Raw genomic sequence first — 21,631 nt, forward strand, 5'->3', positions numbered from 1 at the left:
ATGAACAGAAAGTAAAGGTAGACAAGATCCTCCACTTAAAAGCCTCCTTAGTACAATAAATACAAAATGCAACTTAAGATCCTCTACTTGAATTGTTAATGTCAACAACAATCACTTGATGTAGATATAACTTGTGATTTATTAATTAAGATTACTCTTCTTGTAGGTGAACTTAAATAATGGATTTCTTATGTCATCTACTAATCCTCAATGACATCATTGTGTTGAAACAACTATTGCTTGGGAGACACCATACTTGGAATGCATGACTCAATATTTGAGAATTTCTGTCTAATAAAACTCATTCAAGACCCATTAGATTGTAGATCTTACCGTTGACTAAGTAAAATCAATTGTAATAATGATTTATAACATTGTAATATTCGAACTTATTGTGGTAATATTCATAAATTAAGGATAGATAAACATTCCAAGTCATTTTAGCGGTGTTTGATAATTTCCACTTCTCAGCCATCGCTTGTTTGACATAACGCACTTTAAAGCGTGTTTATATCGCACTTTAAAGTGCGACACTCTCACATTTTAAAGTGCGTTAGAGATGGACTTTGAAAGTGCAATCCTAACCAACTTTCAAAATACGAGCGAAAATACACTACTACAGAAAAGGCTTTTCGCCACGGTTCCGCACGCCCTTTAGCCACGGTTTAACCGTGGCGATAGCGAGCGTGGCAATTGCTCTATTGCCACGGTTCAAGGTTGAACCGTGTCAATTGGTTAGCCTATTGCCACAGGTCATCAAGTGTAACCGTGGCAATAGAATCCACATATGGCCACGGTTACGTACTTAACCGTGGCAATAGGGTACACATATGGCCACGGCTACGCGCTTAACCGTGGCAATAGAGACCTTATTGCCACGGTTATGGTCTGGGAAATTGCAACATCTAGATTTTTTTTTATTTGACCTGTTCTATGCATAAATTGCAGTACATTTTTTAAGAAATAAATTACATAAAATCTCATGTTCAGAATAACATTAACATATTCTAGAAGATAATTACTCAAATGTGCCAACAACAAAACAATACTAAAACCCATGTCACTTAACAAATTTGTCTAAAAATACTAATTGTTGTTGAGAACACACTCTCTCAAGAACTTAAACCAAATAAGCTACATCAGTTCAAAGCATGAATTAATAATGACAAAACATGCAGCTGGAACAACAACAAACAGCAATGAGGCTGACTCATCATCAGCCTCTTTTATTGATGAAAAAACAGCAGCTTGACAAACCCCCGGCCACTACTTGAAATCACCAAAGCTTGGCAGTCCACACTAGGCAAAATTCTTTAACACATAAGTAGCCCACTCTTCTTTAATTTCATATAAGTGATTTGGTAGATTTCTGTTATGTAAATATACATACCTTTATCGTATTCCATTTGGCTTTGAAAGAGCACTCTATATCGCTGCAGCTATCACAAAGGACTGTCCAAGCCTAATCTTTCACTAGCCAGATGTCGCACATAAGAAGAGAAACAGCCCACAACAAGCAAAAAACGACCGTTAGAAACAATAGATGGAAAAAGAGGAAGCATGGCAGCAATGACAACATAAACAGCACCAGAAATAGATGAAGCCATCCTCAGAGCCACCAGCTACATGAGCATCCGTGTTGGCGAGGCAGCAATCCAATTTGTATGACTGGGAATGATTCAATAGAAATGATAAAATTTATTAAAATGATTAAGTTGGAAAGTGTGAGATGAAGATTAACATAGTAAAGTTACTTAAGACAAATGAAGGACATGCTTTAAAATGAATATGTGCAGGAATCAACAAAGAGTAGTCCAAAAATGCAGATATATAAATCACAGTATATCAACTTGTTTCCCACAATTATTTGGGAGCATGCCATGATTTGTTAAATTTCATAATGAAGATAAATTTTATGGCAACAATAAAAGTGTCTAATCTAATGGCAGTTTATCTAATTCAATATGAAATATCACCAAGTATGTGTTGCTCATTTACTTGGTATGGTTTTTTAAACATGAGTTCATGAATTACGGGATAAGAAAAAGGTCATGAACTTTTCTAACTACATTGCGACTAACCTGCCAATACGAATGTCAAATGTTCGGACAGTTCCATCAACATTTCCCCCAATAATTTCAATTTTTGTTAAGCGAACAGACATCACACTGTCTCCAAATGTGTCAATAATCTGCACATGAGCTACAACTCATGATCAATAAACCAGTAGAAAGCTAATGAGCGCATTCAATGTAATGAGGGGAAAAAAAGTTCTGGATTGTGAAGAAATCCACCTGAATTGGCTCAGTGCTGTGGGATCTGCAGTCCCAAGCACGCAATGATTGATCATATCCCGCTGAAACTATAACAGATGAATACTCATTGAATTTTACACCATTTATCTGCAAAAGAAATTAACAATCCGAAACTACAAACTATTGCCAACTTAGATCCAAGGTCCCAAGGACAACATATATTATAATGACAACAACAATCATTGAGAGCTCAAGAACATTACTCTCAACGATGTTGAGCTCTTATTTTACCATTGAATACAAACTAAACATGGATTGTAATAAATATTTACAGGGGTATTGAATTGATAAGAACCTCGGGAGAACTATACCATAAAAGCTAGCCATTGTAGTTTGAGAGAACTTATAAACCTCACTCTAGAAATCCCATACTTCCATTGTAGGACTCAAGACCTTGCAATTGGATCCTAACAGGTAATTTATGTTGAAGGCGCATATTGATATAGGTCAGAAACGGGTGCATCTAACTAGTCTCATTTTTAAAGGCAATAAAAGTAACATCACTCAAACAAGAGGGAATGGTAAAGATCATAGCAACTAATTATTAACTGCTATGCTAAAATCATTATCCATCACTCCCATTCAGTCAAAGAGAAAATGATCTGGTATTTTACACATAATGGTACTAAGAAATGAAAATGCTGTATTGAGAGGTGAGAAATTGAGAATAAGAGGTACCTCACCATTATGGCCTCGAAATTTCCTAATTACACGACCAGTCGCAACATCCCAATAGAAGATCTGTCGATCTCCACCGCAGGAACATAACTTGGAATTATCCCTACAATGAATAACAGTTAGCTAGCTCCTCACCAGTAGTACACTCACATTCATCCTCAAACATAACTCAAAATAAAAACAACTAGGAAATATGAGGAAAACTATGGCCAGAGCACTCTATATCGCTGCAGCTACCACAAAGGACTGTCCAAGCCTAATCTTTCACTATCCAGATGTCGCACATAGGAAGAGAAACAGCCCACAGCAAGCAAAAAACGACCATTAGAAACAGATGGAAAAAGAGGAAGCATGGCAGCAATGACAACATAAATAGCACCAGTTCACACTCTCCCGCAACCACAGCCAGCAAGCTAAATTAACATATTTGAAACAAAGGATTTTGAAAAAAGAGCATTCTAGAGCAAAACAACATTCAGGGTGTGCAACCTTTAAAAGAGCAACATTGTTAGAAGCATGAGAGTAGGCCATGGATATTCTAGAACATCATAAAAGATGAAAGACTAGTTCTAACAAGCAGGAAGAAAATAGATACTTAGCACTCCTCGCCCAAAGGCATCAGCTAACCATAGGTTACTGCATAATACAGAATCTATCAATCCTTCAAGACCAACTGTCCTGACTTTCATTCAAGATCAATAAACATAACTAAAAAAATTCCACTATGGCATTGGCTACAAATTAGTTGGCTGTATATTTGTTGAAATTTGAAATTATTGTTAATAGTAACTTTTATGGTTTAAGTTGCAGAATAGGAAAACATTAGATATTGAAACCATATTTAATATGGAAAAGAAAAAGAAAACAAGGCAGAACTTCAAAGCAGCTTTTACAAACATGGAAAAAATTCGAAGGAGAAGAGCATATTTGATTCACCCTCTTTACAAATGCACTCAGCTCATTCAAAGATTCCTTCTTCAACTATCTATGCCAACCATGAAACAAGGCATGCCAAGGACAGCCCCTTGTGGAATGGTCCAGAAAATTTTAAGAGGAAACCATTCAGAATTCTGCTACATAGGGAGAAGAAAGAAGGGCATAGTGGTGGAGATCAGGTTCCAGTTCCAGATAAAATTTTCTCACACAGAGCACAATTATTTATTTTAAAAAAACAAACTCACCAGAGAGCTTGAGGTTCAATCAGGGTCTCCCACGGCAGTAATTGAACTGAGAACGGAGACGGCGTGACGGCGAACGACATGACGGCGAACGACGTGACGACGAACGAGAGGGAGCAGGAGAGAGAGAGAGAGAGAGAGAGAGAGAGAGAGAGAGAGAGAGAGAGAGAGAGAGAGAGAGAGCGATTGACAAGCGAGAGGGAGAAGAAGGCTACTTGCAGTGAGAAGAGAGGGAGAGGACGAGTGATGCAGTGAACAAAAAGGGAGGGGAGGGAACAGATCCAGAGGGTTAGGGTTCTTCTTAGAAAAAATTTGAGAGTGGGAGACAAAGACGCGAGAGTGACGAGCCAGATTGTTTTGTTGTGGTTTCTAAAAAATTAGTCTATTGCCACGGTTCCTTAAAAAAATAATAAAATATTGTGCCCTTTTGCCACGGTTCCGCCTATAACCGTGGCAATTGAGGCGTGGCAAAAGGTATATTCTGTAGTAGTGATATAAGAGTATTTTTCAGTTTATACGAATTTATTGGTGGCATGAATAATATTATGAGTGATGACAATAACAATTCCCTTATATTATATCTCATTCCATCCGTTGTATTATTTTCCTTAATCTAAACATAACTTTATATTTTCGAGTCTTGAAATTTAAAATTTTGTGAAATTTAATGAATATAGGTCGTCGGTCAGTGTCAATCACATCATACTGTTATGAACAAAATCTAAGCAAGTGATGGAAGATAGAAGAAGAGAGGAGTAAGAGGTAGAGAGGAGCAAGAGTCAGAGAAAAGGTGGAATGAGGATGGGTTGCTTTGCAACCTCCTCTATATTTATAGTACTATTAGATGGGTCAAGTATACATAGGTCTGGCCCATATGGTCATCCTATTCATAACACTCCTCCTGGATGACCATCTCTTAAGAATTTGCCTCATTAAAACCTTACTAGGAAAAACTCAGTGAGATAAAAACCTAGTGAAGGAAAAAAGAGTACATCATTCTATAGTTCGTCTTTGTACATTGGCTCATTAAAAACCTTACCATGAAAAACTCAATGTGAAAAAAAACACGGTTAATGAAAAAAGAGTACAATGCATATTAATTGAGATCTTTCAGCCGACGAACTCTGATATTTTGCACAAGCTTTTCAAATGTTGTTGTTGGAAGAGCCTTCATAAATAAGTCTGCCAAATTATCACTTGAACGGATTTGTTGGATGTCAATGTCACCATTCTTTTGTAGATCATGAGTGAAGAAGAGCTTCGGTGATATGTACTTTGTTCTATCTCCCTTGATGTATCCTTCTTTAGCCTTGTGTTTCCTGCAATGTGATGGATGAATCTCTGATGTAGAATTTCTCATATTTAGATTTGGACAATAAAACCAGAACTAATTAAAAACATGTTCTATTATGTCAATCAATGATCAATTCAGAACCAAAACAACTATGCAATATATGTTTACCTCTTTGGGGTATAGACTTTAAGTCCAAAGACTCTTATATTTTTGCAAATGAATTGCTTCTTTATTTGTTAGCCAACCACACCCTTTAATATGGGTTCAATATTCTCGCACTTATAATATTGAGCGCTACTTATCTGTCTACAATTTTTCAAGTTCTTGGTTCATTATTTCAACTTGTAGATATATAATCGATTGAGATCTCTTTGTATCAATAATCACAGCTACCTGAACCTCTTTAGGAGGTTTAAACAATTTTCGTAATCTCTACATTTTTCTTGATAATATTCCTCATAACAAGACCATCTTTCTTCTCTTAGATTTATCTTTGGAACCAAGTTGAGGCATACCTTAGCCGAACAAAATTTCAATAGAGAAGGACATTTGCAACATAAAGGAATTTAAAAATCTATTTTAGGTCAGAGAACGCATTATTGTGTGCGAGTGTATACATGCATTCTTCACACATTTTCAGAGCTGCTTAGTTTTTGTCTCCCCATAATGCCGAGAAATAACGATAAGTAAGACATGCAATATCTTCTGGCAATAACTCAAATTCATAGCATAATCTCAGCTTTTTTTTAATCTCATCTAAGTGTTGTTTGCTAGACAACTGAGAACATATATCTCACATAAAAAGTTCTAAGATGAATGATGCTAGGTTCCTGACAATGAACCAATTCAATGGAGAGAATTATAATGACTCATTGACTTGATGCATATGGATGTAGCAACATCACGTGTCCAAAAAAATAAGGACATTGGTTCTCTTAATAAATGTCTAGCTATAAATAAGAAGCATTTAGCTAAATATCTTTACCAGATCATTTGAAATATGAACATGTGCAACTCGACATTCAAAATCATGTCACATACCAACTTGATCAAGGCTGGAAATTTTATTCTATCAAGGTCGATGCATCGATAAACACTGAATATGTGCACATGTATCACATCAAATATATTCAAGAATCATAGGGAATTCCCCTTATTTTTGCCACAATTTTAATTTTGTGCTTTTAGAACAACATAGACTTTCGCATCATAAGACTCGGGATGGTCTAACCGGTCATATGTCAATCACAATCATTTCTTCCATATGAACAACTTCGCTAATCAAAATAATGTTCAACATTTCAAATAATATTTTCTCTTATTTTGCATCCTTTAGGGATTTTCAAATTTTCTCATTTTATCTTCATATTTTGATATCACTAGTTGGGGAAATTGGAGAGCTCAAAGTACTCCTCTAAATCACTCTTGAATCTCAACATTCTCCCCCTCAAGTGTGAGTTACCACGACATTAATATTAACTATAATATTTCTTTGAGATTTCATAGGTCTCTTTTGGAGAACCGCCATACAATATCATATATCACTACTAAAAAAAGAGCAAATTAGCAAGGGGAGAAATCCGTCGCTAAATAAGGAAAATTCCATCGCTAAACATTTACCGACGAAATTAGCAACGGAATGCCATCCACCGTGTAAAGTGGCGTCGCTGAATATTTAACGACGGAAAATTAATTCCGTCGCTAATAGTGACGGAAATAGGCCGTCGCTAATTTATATAATTCCGTCGCTAAATCATTTAGCGTATTAGTTCCTATTCCGTCGCTATTTGCGACGGTACAATCCGTCGCTAAAGGATCACATTCCATCACTAACTATCTGACCTTTTTATTTCCATTCCGTCGCTAAATCCCTCGCTAATTTAGCGATCGAATTTTTCCCTCGCTGATTCATGAATTCCTATTGAAATTCTACTGTCACGTGCGTATCACAGTATAATCTATTATCCATCAATTTCTTATTTTCAGGCACATCCATGTTTCTAACACAAACACAATAAACAACCAATAAGAAGCAATTCAGTAAATGAATCCTCAATTTTCATGCATATTCAAGCTTAAATCAAAGCATTCATCAATAAGCAAGTAAATTGCAAAAACATGCATTATAAGACTTGCTGCTAACTTGTTATAGAGAACTTTAAAATAATTCTTAATTGGTTGGCTCTAATTAGTTTAGTACCAACAGCATAAAGGAGAGGGATAACAAATAGCTAGAGCTAGATAGATTCACTACTTGCCTATGAGATGAAAACCATAACAATCTGTGCTGCAGGAAGCCTAACCTCAACACATTTTATCAGCTGCAACAGTAATTGGCCAAAATAAAGGGAAAGAAATCACATATTCCCATTCTCAATTCCTAAACTTAGAGAAAGGTACAAGATGATAGATGCTTTATACCTTTGGGAAACCAAGATGATAGAGACTAAGGCCTGCAAAAGTTACATAAGGGACTACAAAGTGGGCTAAGGAACCTAAAACAACACAAGAAAAAGCAGTTAAAGTGATTCAACAAACAGAGCATATATATTTTGCTACACATAGCTAAACGTGAAACAAAACAATGCTGAAAAATTATCAAAGAAATTCCTCACTGATTTCATATGCAAAGTGAACACTTTCAGAGTTAAAGAATAAATGAGATTAGGTGAACTGATAACCAAAAATGATATTTAGGCTTGTGTGAGTATGTAATTATCTATTTCTTCCTAAATTAGAGTATGCAAACATACAATAACTAGAATACATTTAGTAATATGATGTATTTTCATAAATTCTCACCTATTTAGTAATATGATGTATTTTCATAAATAAGTACCTATCTCAAGAGTAGTTACTGCAAACTCATGAGCAGCATTACACTCTGATGATCCATTCTGCCCTCCAACAGAAGAGAAAAATGATGAGAAGGGAAATAACAAATAAGAATAGTTTGAATGTCACTTAGTTATAGTTATAAGGAAAAATAACCAGAAGCAATTATGCAAATACCTTCATCACAGGTACAAGACTGGCGATGTTACGTATCATGAATACTTCTCAAGGTTGGAATCCTGATATGTTGGAGGGGCATACCCTAGAGTCTGCACAAGCAATTACAAAAAACTGTACTTGGATTTATCAATTAAGAGTTAAGACCAATGTCTTAGTTGAATTACAACATGGAACAGTAAACATACAGGAGCCAAAGAAATTAAGCTAAAATGTAATGAAAATGGGGGAATAGTTATGTAACAAATAATTGAATGGAATACACAAATCCTCTTGTTATCAGCACCTTTGGATATTGAGCTTTAGCAAGAGCTTGAAAATGCTCCAACTCTTTTCTGTCTAAAAGAAAAATAGCTTATTAACCATACTGAATTGTGAAGAAGACAGTTAGTGACAGATTGAGTAAAAAAACCTTGATATTAAAAGTTGTTCTGGTTCCTCTGTTTTATTGCTGACATTCAAGGATTCTCATCTTGTTGGTTCCTCTTGGCTTGGTGTTCTGGTTCTGGCAACAGAAGGATCTACAAGAAGAACTAACCGGTAAGCCTTCATGTCATCAAAAATTAATTATGCAAGGGTAACTGAAATAAATATGACACAACATGTGAACTGATTCGAGAGATTGCTCAACATTACAGAGTGCGAAAAATAGGCAAATAGAAATAGAACAGTAGCCAACTAAAACTAATAGCTAAAATCGAAAAGGCTAACTAGTAAACTAAGTAGCCCAACACAACAGAACAAAAATACAACAGAAACGAAGACTAATGATAAAGCATTTGGGTGAATGAATGTATATGAAATATTTTACATTGTATTTTAAACAATCAAAATCTGAAAGGAAAAATCACAAATTCTTCTTAAATATTGAAAAACACTGAACAAGAACGATACAAAACACATTACCCCTCCAACAGTGTTAAACCTCTGTCCTTAGATCCAAATATCCAAATATTACTCCCTGGCTGCAAAAGTATGTTCAGTACAATCTTGGTTGAGTAGTTCATGTCCTCTATAATCTATATGGTTAGGATTTATCTCATCATCAAGATGTTGTTATTCGACTATTTCTTTGCAAGTAATTTAGAGCCACTTTAGCATCTTGGAAGTAATCTATAGGTCCTCTGTAATCTATTTATATTTTTCCTGGCAAGTAATTTAGAGCCACTTTAGCATCTTGGAGTCTCAGTTTCCATCAAGTCCTAACTTTTTCAGTTCGAAATAGAGAGTAATTTTAACATAAAATCAGCACCCAAATAAAAACCCTTAGAAACCCTATCACTCTCTAGTCATCTGCTCCATCAAGAATGACAGATAAAAACCCTTAGAAACCAACTCAGTACTCAGTAGAAATTAAAGTGAAAACCCTTAAAAAAAAAGATCATACCTCTTGTTGTTTGTTGTGTTGCTCTTGCCCCTTTTCTGCCCCTTTTCGTTTTCGTTAACTGGCGATGGAGGATGACGGTTTGCGAGCGACGAGCGGTGGAGAGGAAGAAGGCGGCAGACACGCGAAGGGAAACCCATTCACCACCGCATACCGTGGATGCAGATCGAGACTCCGGCGACTCAGTAGGAGGATCTAGGAACGGTGGTTATGGTGAAAGGGAACGACAACGGTGGAGAAGGAGAGGGCGGTAGAATTGTGAGAATCGAGAGGTTTCAGTCGAGAGGTTTCAGTGTTTGGAAATGGTTAAGTGTGCTAGCGAGCATGAGGATTAGTTAAGTGTCTTTTAACCTATTAGTGTTTTTCAAGTTAAATATATTTATTTCAAAACATAAAAGAAAACATATCAAGTAGTTCAAATGGCTAAGGCATTCCCCTTTGGCTAGCAGGACCCAGGTTCGAAACCTGGACAAAATTATTTATTTTTAAAAACAATATATTTAGCGACAGAATTTCTGTTATCCATCCGTCGCTAACTTCTTACAAAATTTACCGAGGGAATTAGCGACGGGAGGTAATCAGCGACGGTATAAAACCGTCATACCGTCGTTGATTTGCAATATAAAATAATAAAATGAAATTACCGAGGGAATTAGCGACGGAACAACAGCGACGGATTTTATTCGTCGCTAAATCCGTCGCTAAAGTTTAAAATTGAATGTTTATTTTCAAAACGTCAATCCGTCGCTGATTCCGTCGCAGTCCATCGATAATAGAGACGGATTATTATCCGTCGCTAAAATCCGTCGGTAATTCGCGTTTTTTTAGTAGTGTATCATTACATGTCCTTCTCGGACAATTGATATGCTTTCATAACATATTACAACATTTGTTATTTCTGATCTTCAAATTGTTTCTGGAATCATTTTCCTTCCCAATAATTGTTTCCACGAATGAAATGCTTGTATCAAAGACACACAGCTAATGGTTGAATTGATCATCATAACATTATCACATTTATTTTAATTGATGACCAAGAAACTAGTAACAAAATGGAAAAAGATACGTAACAGATGGGAAAAAAAAACTGAATTTATGATAGTTATGGTAATAAAAACAAATTGACTTATCAATAATATTCCATCAATCTCATTAAAAAAATAAAACTAATCACGACATAACCTCACTCATAATATTCAATCATCAATTATCATGTTTTTTTTATATAGTCAAATGCATAATATTAAAACTAATTAAAAAAATAGTGAATAATGACTATTAAAAAAAATTGATCTCATTGAATGCTATTAAAGAAAAATCAAAGAGTTATGGTAACAGATTCATCAACGGATTCCAAGGCCATAATGGAGATGAATTAAAATAAATAAAAAATCTGATTAGTATTGATTTATTTGTATTGATTTCAAATCAATACATAACATGATTTAAGGTACACAGATTTTATTTTCCCAATCATTCATGATTAGTTGTATAACATTATAAAATGCTCTCCAAAAACCTGAAGTTAGCAGTAACGTCATGGTAAATTGCTGCCTATAATATCATTGAAATTAGTAACCCATATGTTTTCCAAATCACAAAGCATCGATGTGCAAAAGATACCAAAATAATAGAAAATTAGTAATTTGTGTACTCTTTCTCTTGGGACTATCTTCTTTGTTTAGTTGTACCATGAATTTTCTAGATTCATTGCTAGAGTACATCATACAAAAATTCTTTTTAGACTCATTGGTCATGAATCTTCAGGATTCATCTAAAAATCCACTACAATACTTACGGAATCATGGTCATGAGTCTTCTTGATTTATATTTAAAAAAAGTTCTACTACGGTACTTCAGGACTCGTAGGCAATGAATATTTAGGATTTATCTTAAATATTTCCACTACGGTACTTCTGGACTCGTAGGATATCAATCTTCAGGATTCATATAAAAAAATCATTGAATGTTTAGGATTCATAAAACAAAACCAAAATTCAACAATGAATCTTCAGGATTCATAACAATTGGTATATACATTTCTATAGAATAAACATGACTCATGTGATCCTATAAAGACCCAACAACAATATTAGTTAAATCAAAAGCAAAACAAGTTGACGCAAAATAATGGAAACTAAGTAAAATTTATCTACCTGGTGGTTTTACTAAGATTGACCCTAAAAGATAGGCTAACAAGGATTGTAGTCTCTCTTCACCTGTGCTAGAACTTTTAAAAATTAATTCAGAAGAGTACTATCGTGTTGATAACGTGTTATGAACAAAATCTAAGCAAGTGATGAAAGATAGGAGAGGAGAGGAGTAAGAGGTAGAGAGGAGCAAGAGTCAGAGAAAAGGTGGAATGAGGATGGGTTGCTTGTTGCAACCTCCTCTATATTTATAGTACTATTAGATGGGTCAAGTATACATAGGTCTGACCCATATGGTCATCCTATTCATAACACATACCACTTTTTTTTTATTAGCAAAAAAGCATATATTTTGTGTTAAAAGAAAAATATATTAACTTTCAGCAATCACATCATACCACGTAAAATAATAATAACTTTCATCTTCAATTTTAGTTAAAAGAAAAATATATTTTTTGTGGCGGTAAAATTGAGTTAGATGAATTTGTGATACACCCTTAATTCAATTTTGTGTTTATATGTCTCTTTCTCTCTTGGTACACTTCACTGAATGGTTTTGCAAGACACTCGTTCTCTCTTCCTCGCATTCGAGCGATTGCCCTTCGCTAGTTCTCACTGTAACCCGTGACGCGATTTGAGTTCATCATCTTCTTGAGTTCTTTCTCTCTTTACACCGGTAATGTTTCACTCTAAGATTAAAATATTTCCTTTTCATTGCTGAACTCATTGTAGATTTCATCTTCTTTTTTATTATAAGTTTATCAAGTTTTATTTAGTTTGAATGATGACTACGAAGTGGGTGATGATAGAATTATTGAGGGTTATTCAAATGGCATTTCAGGATTACTGTTGTTGCATGTTTTTGTTTGTGTTTTTCGCGCTTAAATCATCCTAAGTTGGCTTTTTTTAACTTAGACGATTTATTGAAAGGGCTTAACTTTTTTCTGAAAGAGGAGTATCATTTTGTGGAGATTATCTAGAGATGCCCTTGATCACTCAATCTCAGCTTGTTGGTTTGTTACACTTTCTTTCTTTGGGTGGTAGAGGGGGTGGAGTGTGCTTGGGTTTGTCTTAAACTCTTAAACTTGCAGGACTCTACATTTATAGTTTAGAAAATTGAGCTAAATTGTGAACTTGTTTTATTTAATCAGATTTGGGTTGGAATGGTGAGTTTATGCCTCATTTTGTGAGTGTGATTGACAACAACAAAATAGCCCCAAAACGATAGGGTTCGTTCCCCATCTCTGCCAAAGGAAGGCAATCGTTGTGTTGTTCCTTTCCTAATCATCATAGCCATTATGGTTCCTCATCCCTTCGACCCTTCTGATGAATGCCCGTTGAACCACCGGCGAGCCCTTGCCCCGCTTCATTCTTCTGCTTTAAGTTCACTTCATCCTTGGGCCGCTTGAGACTGTACTCACTTTCCTCCACCCTTGTACCATTGCTGCATATCGCAGCCGAAATAGACCCATGCATGTTTCTTCGAATGAATATCTGTTTCTTTAAGGTGCTGAAAGATGCTTACATGCCCATCCCTCTCTGTTTGTGAGCTGTTTTATTTCTTTTTGTTTGATTGTCTATCAATTGTGTTTGTCTCACTGCATGCCTTTATATCTGCAGTGGGTAAACTTTCATGTTTACAGTCTACATCATTTAATGTTTTTCATGATGCAATTGGTAATTGTGTGTTTAACAACACTTACATGCCATTTTTATGTCTGATTCTAATCTATACGATTGTACTTCATTATCGTAGTTTGCTTTATTATGCAATTGGTTTGTTGAATATTTATTATGTTAATGCTATTATAGTCTCTTTGCATATTATGATAAGTTTTGTAAATGTTTTTTCATATTAGGTAATCTCTTCTTAGAGTTGGTCAAGTCTATGGTATGTGTTGAAACTTGAACTGGTGCTGCTTATGTTAGTATATTATTTCAATCGATTCCTCAATCTTAGTAAGTATTCTCTAGAGTGCCACTAAAGAGGTGATATTTTCTCATGACTCCAATTTTTACTTTCTCTCATTCAAGCAGATTACTAGACGTATCTTAGGGAGTAAATTTTATATAAATGGTAAACTAGTGATACCTGTAAGATCAAGTTTTGATCTAGTAGTACAACTCTATGTTTTGATGATTACAAGTTAACCTTTTGATATGAACAATTGTGGTACTCTAACGTGTTTTTCTGAGTGTGCTATTTACAGGCTCTGACCTCAACTCAATCTCACACAAATCAGAAGCACTGTGTATAAAGAGCGACCCAAGCAACGCTTTCGCATTCACCATGTTCAGTATGAACAGTGGAAAAGCTTCAGAAGTTCTGAAGTTATACAAACTCTGATGTGGACTCAGTCACTAGAAGTTCTGAAGATCCAGAAAGTCTGATAACCAAGAAACACTGAAGGCTCATGTAATTCAGGTTCCCTCTGATACGATTGTCCTACACGATGCTGGGACAAGAGGTTCGACAATCGCTTAACAATAAACAAAACTTAACAACAAAACAATAACACTCAGAAGTTGTTAACCCAGTTCAGTGAAAACTTTCACCTACGTCTGGAGGGTTTGCACCCAAAGAAAGGAAATCCACTATCTCAAGATTCAGGAATTACAGACACTCATGAACACCTCAGTTCATAGTTCACTTCCTAATCTACCCAGTGTATTTCTACTTAGAATCTCAACCTAAGTATGAGAGCCCCTCTCACTTTCTCTCAATCACTGCCACAGTGATTGGTAAACACAATGAACAATCAGAGTTTGAATATAATCAAACAACACAGAACCCTTCTTTGCTTTATAGAATCAGTGAGCAAAGAGGATTCACAAATAACAAAGGACGAAGCACAATAACAAATCCTAAAACTCTTAATCTCTCTCTCAGCTTCGGTGATCTTCACGTTTTAGGTCTTCATCCTTTTATAGACTTCAGCAGCGGTAGCATGGGCTTTAGGGTCGGCACGGGCTGAAGAAGCAGATTCCAATAACAGCAATTTGAAAACGTAATCTTGATAGATTCGGTTTCTTCTTGCACAAGTAAAGATAGAAATCAATCTTTTAACAAAGATTGTTTCAACAAATAACAACCCAACAATTAAAACCCTTCTAAAATAATTACTTGCTCCTCAAGTAACTCAAAACATATCTTGAACAAATCTTCAGAAGGCCCATAACAGAAACACAAGCTGAGGACTGATGTCCTAGCCTTACGAGGTCAGATGCCACGGCATCTGCTTCGACAATCGGTTGTTTTAACAAAATGCATGGCAACATGTTCCAACAATCTCCCCGTTTGTCAAATTTTGTCTAAAACAACTCACAATCAGAGAGGATAAGAATTAGGGAAATAACTCTCCCCCTTAGTCAGAGCTCCCCCTCAAACAAACGCATCTACACAACCAACTATCATACTTCAGAAGGCATAGTTGGAACAAAACACATCAGAAGCTGGCAGCACATACCCAGAAGAACAACTAACAGAAATACTGCTCATCAGAAGCACCATCAGAAATACTGCTCATCAGAAGTAACATTTCAGAAAACAAACATAGCCATCGTCTTGAAACTTGTCTTCAGACCAGAGCTAACACTATCAGAACACACATAGCACAGTAGAAACAGAAGCAACTTCACCTAACTTCTGAGAACATGAACATCTGAACTAAAACAAACTTCTGATCTGCGAACATCTGAACAAAAACAACTTCACCTAACTTTTGAGAACATAAACATCTGAACTAAAACAAACTTCTGATCTGCGAACATCTGAACAGAACCAACTTCTGAACCACTAACTTCTGAACATAAACAACTTCTGAAACACGAGATTCTGAACATAAACAACTTCTGAAACACAAGCTTCTGAACATAAACAACTTCTGAAACTTCAAACCATCAGAAAAACACTGTTCACAAACATCTGAAAACACTGTTCACAAACTTCTGAAACTTCAATCTGAAAACACTGTTCACAAACTTCTGAAAACACTGTTCACAAACTTATCCGAACATCTGAACATAAATCTTCACTTGAACACATACTACTGAAAACACATACTACTCCCCCTTTTTAGCACAAATTTGCAAAGGGTGCACGAATACATCAAAAAATAAAACGAACTAGCCTTCAGAACTGCAGTCCTTTCCCGATCCTTCTGCACTTTCCTCTGCACACTCTTCAGATCCTTCCTCCTCTTCATTACACACATTCGGAGCAGCAGCACTTTGGTCACCTTCTCGACGTTCTTCTTCTTGTAACTTGAGTAGCAACGCATCAACTTTGAGCTTCCTGGCAGTGCTCACCCGGATTGTCTCTTGTAAAGCCTTGGAGACTTCCAGTAATTCATCAATTATGGCCTTAGTGTCAGATGCAGTCACAGTAGGCGCAGATGTTTTGCTAGTTGGTAAGGCAATGTCGAGAACATGTGGGTCCATAAACAAACGTTGATCCAAAGTGATTGGAACACCACAAAACATAGCCACATCATCAGCTCTGAGAATCTGAAGATGTTGCTTCAGAATGATCTCAGTCAGAAGCGAAGGAAATGAAACAGGTAGCTTCACAGCACAAGTATCAGCATGCTTCAATGTCTGCTCAAACACAAAAGTTCCAAAGTCAAAAACCATAGACTTGCCAATCCTATAGATCAATTTGGCAAGCGTGGCAGAAACACCAGAAGTATGTTGAGTAGGAACCCAATTCACAGCACCAATCCTGTTCAGAATAGCATACTTCACACTCAGATTTCCAGTAGACAACAACTTCTTGCTGGGCCACTTCTTTACATAACCAGCGCTAAGTTCCTTGGCCACAACATCCATGGACACTTCTTCATCAACAAAGGCAATAGCACTTCTGCCAAGTGCTTGATTGATCACAGCAGGTGAGAACACAACACATTCAGCTCTCACATAGACTTTCCTGAATTCTGCACTATCAGGACGTCCCACATCAACAGAGAGATTTACCAAGAACTCTCTCACAAGCTTCTCATAGCACCTTCCAACATTCTGAATAGTCTTCATCAGACCTGCTTTCTCAATAAGTGCAATAACATCTCTACATTCAAGAACATCAGAGCCAACTTCCCTTTCCTTGGCCATTCTCCTCTTGCAAACAAACTTCCACTTCTGAACATTCTCTTCTAAGTGAAAAGACACTCTATCAATAGGAACGGCAGGAACATTCTGAGGAATACGCTTACCAGAAAACTTCCTTTTCTCAGAAGATCGAATGTTCTGAACACCGACTTCAACATCTGATTCAGAGTCTTCAACATCAACTGGAATCTTCCTCTGCTTCTTCTCAGTGGGAGCCTTTGCTTCCTTTTGCTTCCCCTTACTCTTCACACTGGCCTGTCTGGATTTCTTTGATGGAGTAGGTGTGATCTCAGGAGAAGAAATCCTTCTTTTCTTCTTCATTCTCGCAGTAACACTCTCAGCAAAAGTCTCAGTCAGAGGAACATCATCAGAAGCATCATCAGAGATGTTCTGAACAGAGGCTGGATTAGCATCCTTTGACGAGGATGAAACAGAGATATTAGGCGTGGTAGCATCGCCTGAATTTTCATGAGAAGTGGAATCCTTTCCAGGAGTTTCTTGAGCAGAACTTCCCTTAGACCCAGTTGTCTCAACATCAGCCACAACATCAGGCACAACATCAGGAGGCGATTTCACTGGAGAATCTTCATCATTGATTTCTTCTTCGTCAGGAACATCCTCAAGGATAGGAACATTCGGAGCTTTGCTATTCTTGACCTGTGATTTGTAGACCTTACACGTTGGGTTTCTTGATCGCATCTTCTTGAAGGCTTTCTTGGACACAGAAGACGGTTGAGAAGTATCACTCTTCAAGCCCATACACTTGACTCCTTTTGCAGTTCTCTCAATCTTAGCCTTGACAGATTCCTTCCTTCCTGCGCTTTGAGACATGATGAATCGAGAGTAAATACAAACCGAGTACAGAACAATGAGCACAACTTTCAGATGAACGATGATAAGTCTTGAAAAAGATAGATGCACAAGCGGTTGAGAAAACACAATTTGCCCGTTGGAGGTAGTTATAGGATAAGCGAACCATGAAGTAACCTTCTCTCTGCTGATGTCACAACGGCAGTTAATGATGAACAAAAATAAACTAGCCGTTGACACACTCGGGCACGCTAATTGCTATGCATCAGAAAGACAGATCCCTAGACTTCCTCTTAATTTTTCAAAAGTGATAGCATCAAGGGGTTTTGTGAAAATATCAGCCAACTGCTTGTCAGTTGTCACATGCTCCAAGTTGACAATTTTATCCTCCACCAAGTCTCTAATGAAATGATGTCTAATATCAATATGCTTGGTCCTGCTATGCTGTATGGGATTCTTGGAAATATTGATTGCACTGAGATTGTCGCAGTACAATGTCATGACATCCTGTTCAACATCATACTCTTTCAACATTTGCTTCATCCACATGAGTTGAGTACAACTACTTCCGGCTGCAATATACTCTGCTTCAGCTGTAGACAATGAGACACAGTTCTGCTTCTTGCTAAACCATGAAATCAAATTATTCCCTAGGAAGAAACATCCACCAGATGTGCTCTTTCTATCATCTGCACTACTGGCCCAATCTGCATCACAGAAACCAACTAAAGAAGAACTTGTATCATGAGTATAGAGAATACCATAGTCACTCGTGCCATTGATGTACTTGATAATTCTCTTGACTTGTAGCAGATGACTAGCCTTAGGAGCTGCTTGAAATCTTGCACATACACCAACTGCAAAGGTGATATCTGGTCTGCTAGCAGTGAGATACAACAAGCTTCCAATCATGCTTCTATAGAGACTTTGATCAACATCTTCTCCTTGCTCATCTTTGGACATCTTGATGTGTGTAGCAGCAGGAGTTCTCTTGTGACCAGCCTTTTCAAGACCAAATTTCTTGACTAGGCCTTTAGCATACTTACTCTGAGATATGAACATAGAATCCTCCATTTGTTTGACTTGTAGTCCTAGAAAATAGTTCAATTCACCAACTAGGCTCATCTCAAATTCAGATTTCATTTGTCGGACGAAATGCTCCACCATTGAGTTTGACATTCCTCCAAAGACAATGTCATCCACATAAATCTGTGCTATCATGAGCTTACCTCTGTCATTCTTCACAAACAGAGTTTTATCAATTCCACCCTTGTTGTACCCATTGCTTACAAGAAATTCAGTTAACCTTTCATACCAAGCCCTAGGTGCTTGCTTCAAACCATACAAGGCCTTCCTCAACTTGTACACATGATCTGGATGATGCGGATCTGTAAATCCTTTAGGTTGTTCAACATAGACTTCTTCATTCAAATAACCATTCAGAAAAGCACTCTTCACATCCATCTGATAAAGTCTGAACTTCAAAAGACAAGCAACACCTAACAAGAGTCTTATAGATTCCAGTCTAGCTACTGGAGCAAAGGTCTCATCAAAATCAACTCCTTCTATCTGAGTATATCCTTGAGCAACAAGCCTTGCTTTATTCCTTGTGACTGTTCCAGCCTCATCTGATTTGTTCTTGAAGATCCACTTAGTGCCAATGATGTTTACTTCTTCAGGTCTAGGCACTAACTCCCACACTTCATTTCTTCTGAACTGCTCTAGCTCTTCTTGCATAGCATTTATCCAGTATTCATCAGTGAGAGCTTCATTAACATTCTTGGGTTCTATCTTAGAGATGAAACAACTGTGAGCAATTATACTTCTGGATCTGGTAGTCACCCCTTCTTGAAGATTACCAATAATGTTTTCTTGAGGATGATTCTTCTGAACCCTGATTGATGAAGCTTTGTTTGTTGTGATATCTTTGTCTTCCTTTTCATCAGCACTTGTTTCTGACTCATTGTCTAGGGCGGTTGCTGGAGCATTAGCTGGAACATCAGCACCATCATCATCTTCATTCAGAACTGCTTCTTCCTTCTTGCTTGGTTCATCATCCACAGTCACATTCACAGATTCCATCATGGTCCTTGTGCGAGAGTTAAAAACTCTATAAGCTTTGCTGTTCATAGAATACCCCATGAAAATTCCTTCATCACTTCTAGGATCAAGCTTCCTCTTAGGATCACGATCTGCAAGAATATAACATTTACTTCCAAATATGTGAAAGTATTTTACAGACGGCTTTCTTCCTTTCCATAGCTCATATTGTGTAGAGGATGTCCCTGCCCTGATGGTGACTCTATTATGTATGTAACAAGCAGTACTCATGGCTTCAGCCCAGAATTGGTGTGGAATCTTCTTAGCATGTAACATTACTCTAGCTGATTCCTGGAGAGTTCTGTTTTTCCTTTCAACAATTCCATTCTGCTGTGGAGTGATGGGGGCAGAAAATTCATGGCTAATACCTTCAGTTCCACAAAACTCCAAGAATTTTGAATTCTCAAACTCTCTTCCATGATCACTTCTGATTCTTACAATCACACAGTCCTTCTCATTCTGAAGTCTCAAACATAAATTCTTGCATATTTCAAAAGTCTCTGATTTTTCTCTCATAAATTCAACCCATGTGTACCTTGAAAAATCATCTACACAGACAAACACATACCTTTTTCCTCCCAAGCTTTCAACCTGCATGGGACCCATGAGATTCATGTGAAGCAATTCCAGAACCTTCGTCGTGGTCTGATGCTGGAGCATCTTGTGTGGCACCTTGGTTTGCTTACCAATCTGACATTCTCCACATAGCTTTCCTTCTCCCAAGCTCAAATTGGGCAATCCCCTTATTGCTTCATCAGCAATGATTTTTTGCATGCTCCTGTAGTTGAGATGTCCTAGTCTTTGATGCCATACATTCACCTCATCTTCTTTAGTTAACAAACATCTGGAAACATGAGCTTTTTCTTCTGATGTCCACATGTAACAGTTGTCCTTTGATCTGACTCCTCTCATCACAACTCTCTCATCGTCAGTGGTCACAACACATTCTATCTTATTGAACTTCACATCATACCCTTGATCACACAGTTGACTTATGCTGATTAGGTTGGCAGTTAAGCCATTTACAAGTAACACATTGTTCAAGTTAGGAGATTCTGTGCTAACAAGCTTTCCTACTCCCTTGATCTTTCCTTTAGCTCCATCTCCAAAAGTGACATAGTTGGTGGAGTGACTTCTGATATCTTGCAAGAAGCTCTTGTTTCCTGTCATGTGCTTTGAGCAGCCACTATCAAAATACCAATCTTCCTTTGATGATGCTCTGAAGGACGTGTAAGCTACCTGACATCTGACTTCACCCTTGGGCTTCCATTCCTTCCTCATCTGAACAGGTTTTTTATCGTGCATCTGAGGATAACCATATAACCTGTAACAGTAGGGCTTTATGTGACCATTCTTACCACAGTAGTGACACTTCCAAGGTACAATCTTCTCAAGCTTGAGCTGGGATTTCACATGTTGAGGTACATGTCTGAGCAATGAATCTGACAACTGATAATTTCTAGGCTTCTTGAATTCAGTTTGTTTCGCAGCAGACACAAATTTCTTTGAACCTTTCTGATTTTCTTTGTTTGCAGTTCTATAGTCAAAACCAATTCCGTTCAAACTCCCTCCTTGCTTGCTAGTTTCCTTCAGAATTTCATCAA

The 21,631-nt window shown here is 37.0% G+C and overlaps 1 protein-coding gene and 1 long non-coding RNA gene across 8 annotated transcripts; both read right to left on the reverse strand.

Moving 5' to 3' along the window:
- Nucleotides 1–1,622: 1,622 nt before the first annotated feature.
- On the reverse strand, nucleotides 1,623–4,254 carry LOC130725054 (uncharacterized). The gene is made up of 5 exons (XM_057576314.1): nucleotides 4,175–4,254; nucleotides 2,994–3,096; nucleotides 2,295–2,402; nucleotides 2,082–2,191; nucleotides 1,623–1,668 (listed from the first exon to the last, which is right to left on the reverse strand). The coding sequence occupies exons 1-5, from the start codon at nucleotides 4,252–4,254 to the stop codon at nucleotides 1,623–1,625; spliced, it is 447 nt and encodes a 148-aa protein (XP_057432297.1).
- A 717-nt stretch (nucleotides 4,255–4,971) lies between these two features.
- Nucleotides 4,972–10,168, reverse strand: LOC130721927 (uncharacterized). Of its 7 annotated transcripts, none has more exons than XR_009013713.1 (7): nucleotides 9,865–10,168; nucleotides 8,890–8,998; nucleotides 8,764–8,816; nucleotides 8,478–8,569; nucleotides 8,305–8,362; nucleotides 7,887–7,960; nucleotides 4,972–5,490 (listed from the first exon to the last, which is right to left on the reverse strand). It is a non-coding gene; the product is annotated as an uncharacterized LOC130721927 (long non-coding RNA). The 7 variants fall into 7 exon arrangements; XR_009013719.1 differs by having other exon boundaries at nucleotides 8,268–8,362; XR_009013714.1 differs by lacking the exon at nucleotides 4,972–5,490 and adding an exon at nucleotides 5,497–7,786.
- Between the last annotated feature and the right edge of the window lie 11,463 nt (nucleotides 10,169–21,631).

This window comes from Lotus japonicus, chromosome 6, assembly GCF_012489685.1.
Source record: "Lotus japonicus ecotype B-129 chromosome 6, LjGifu_v1.2".
Taxonomy (NCBI): domain Eukaryota; kingdom Viridiplantae; phylum Streptophyta; class Magnoliopsida; order Fabales; family Fabaceae; genus Lotus; species Lotus japonicus.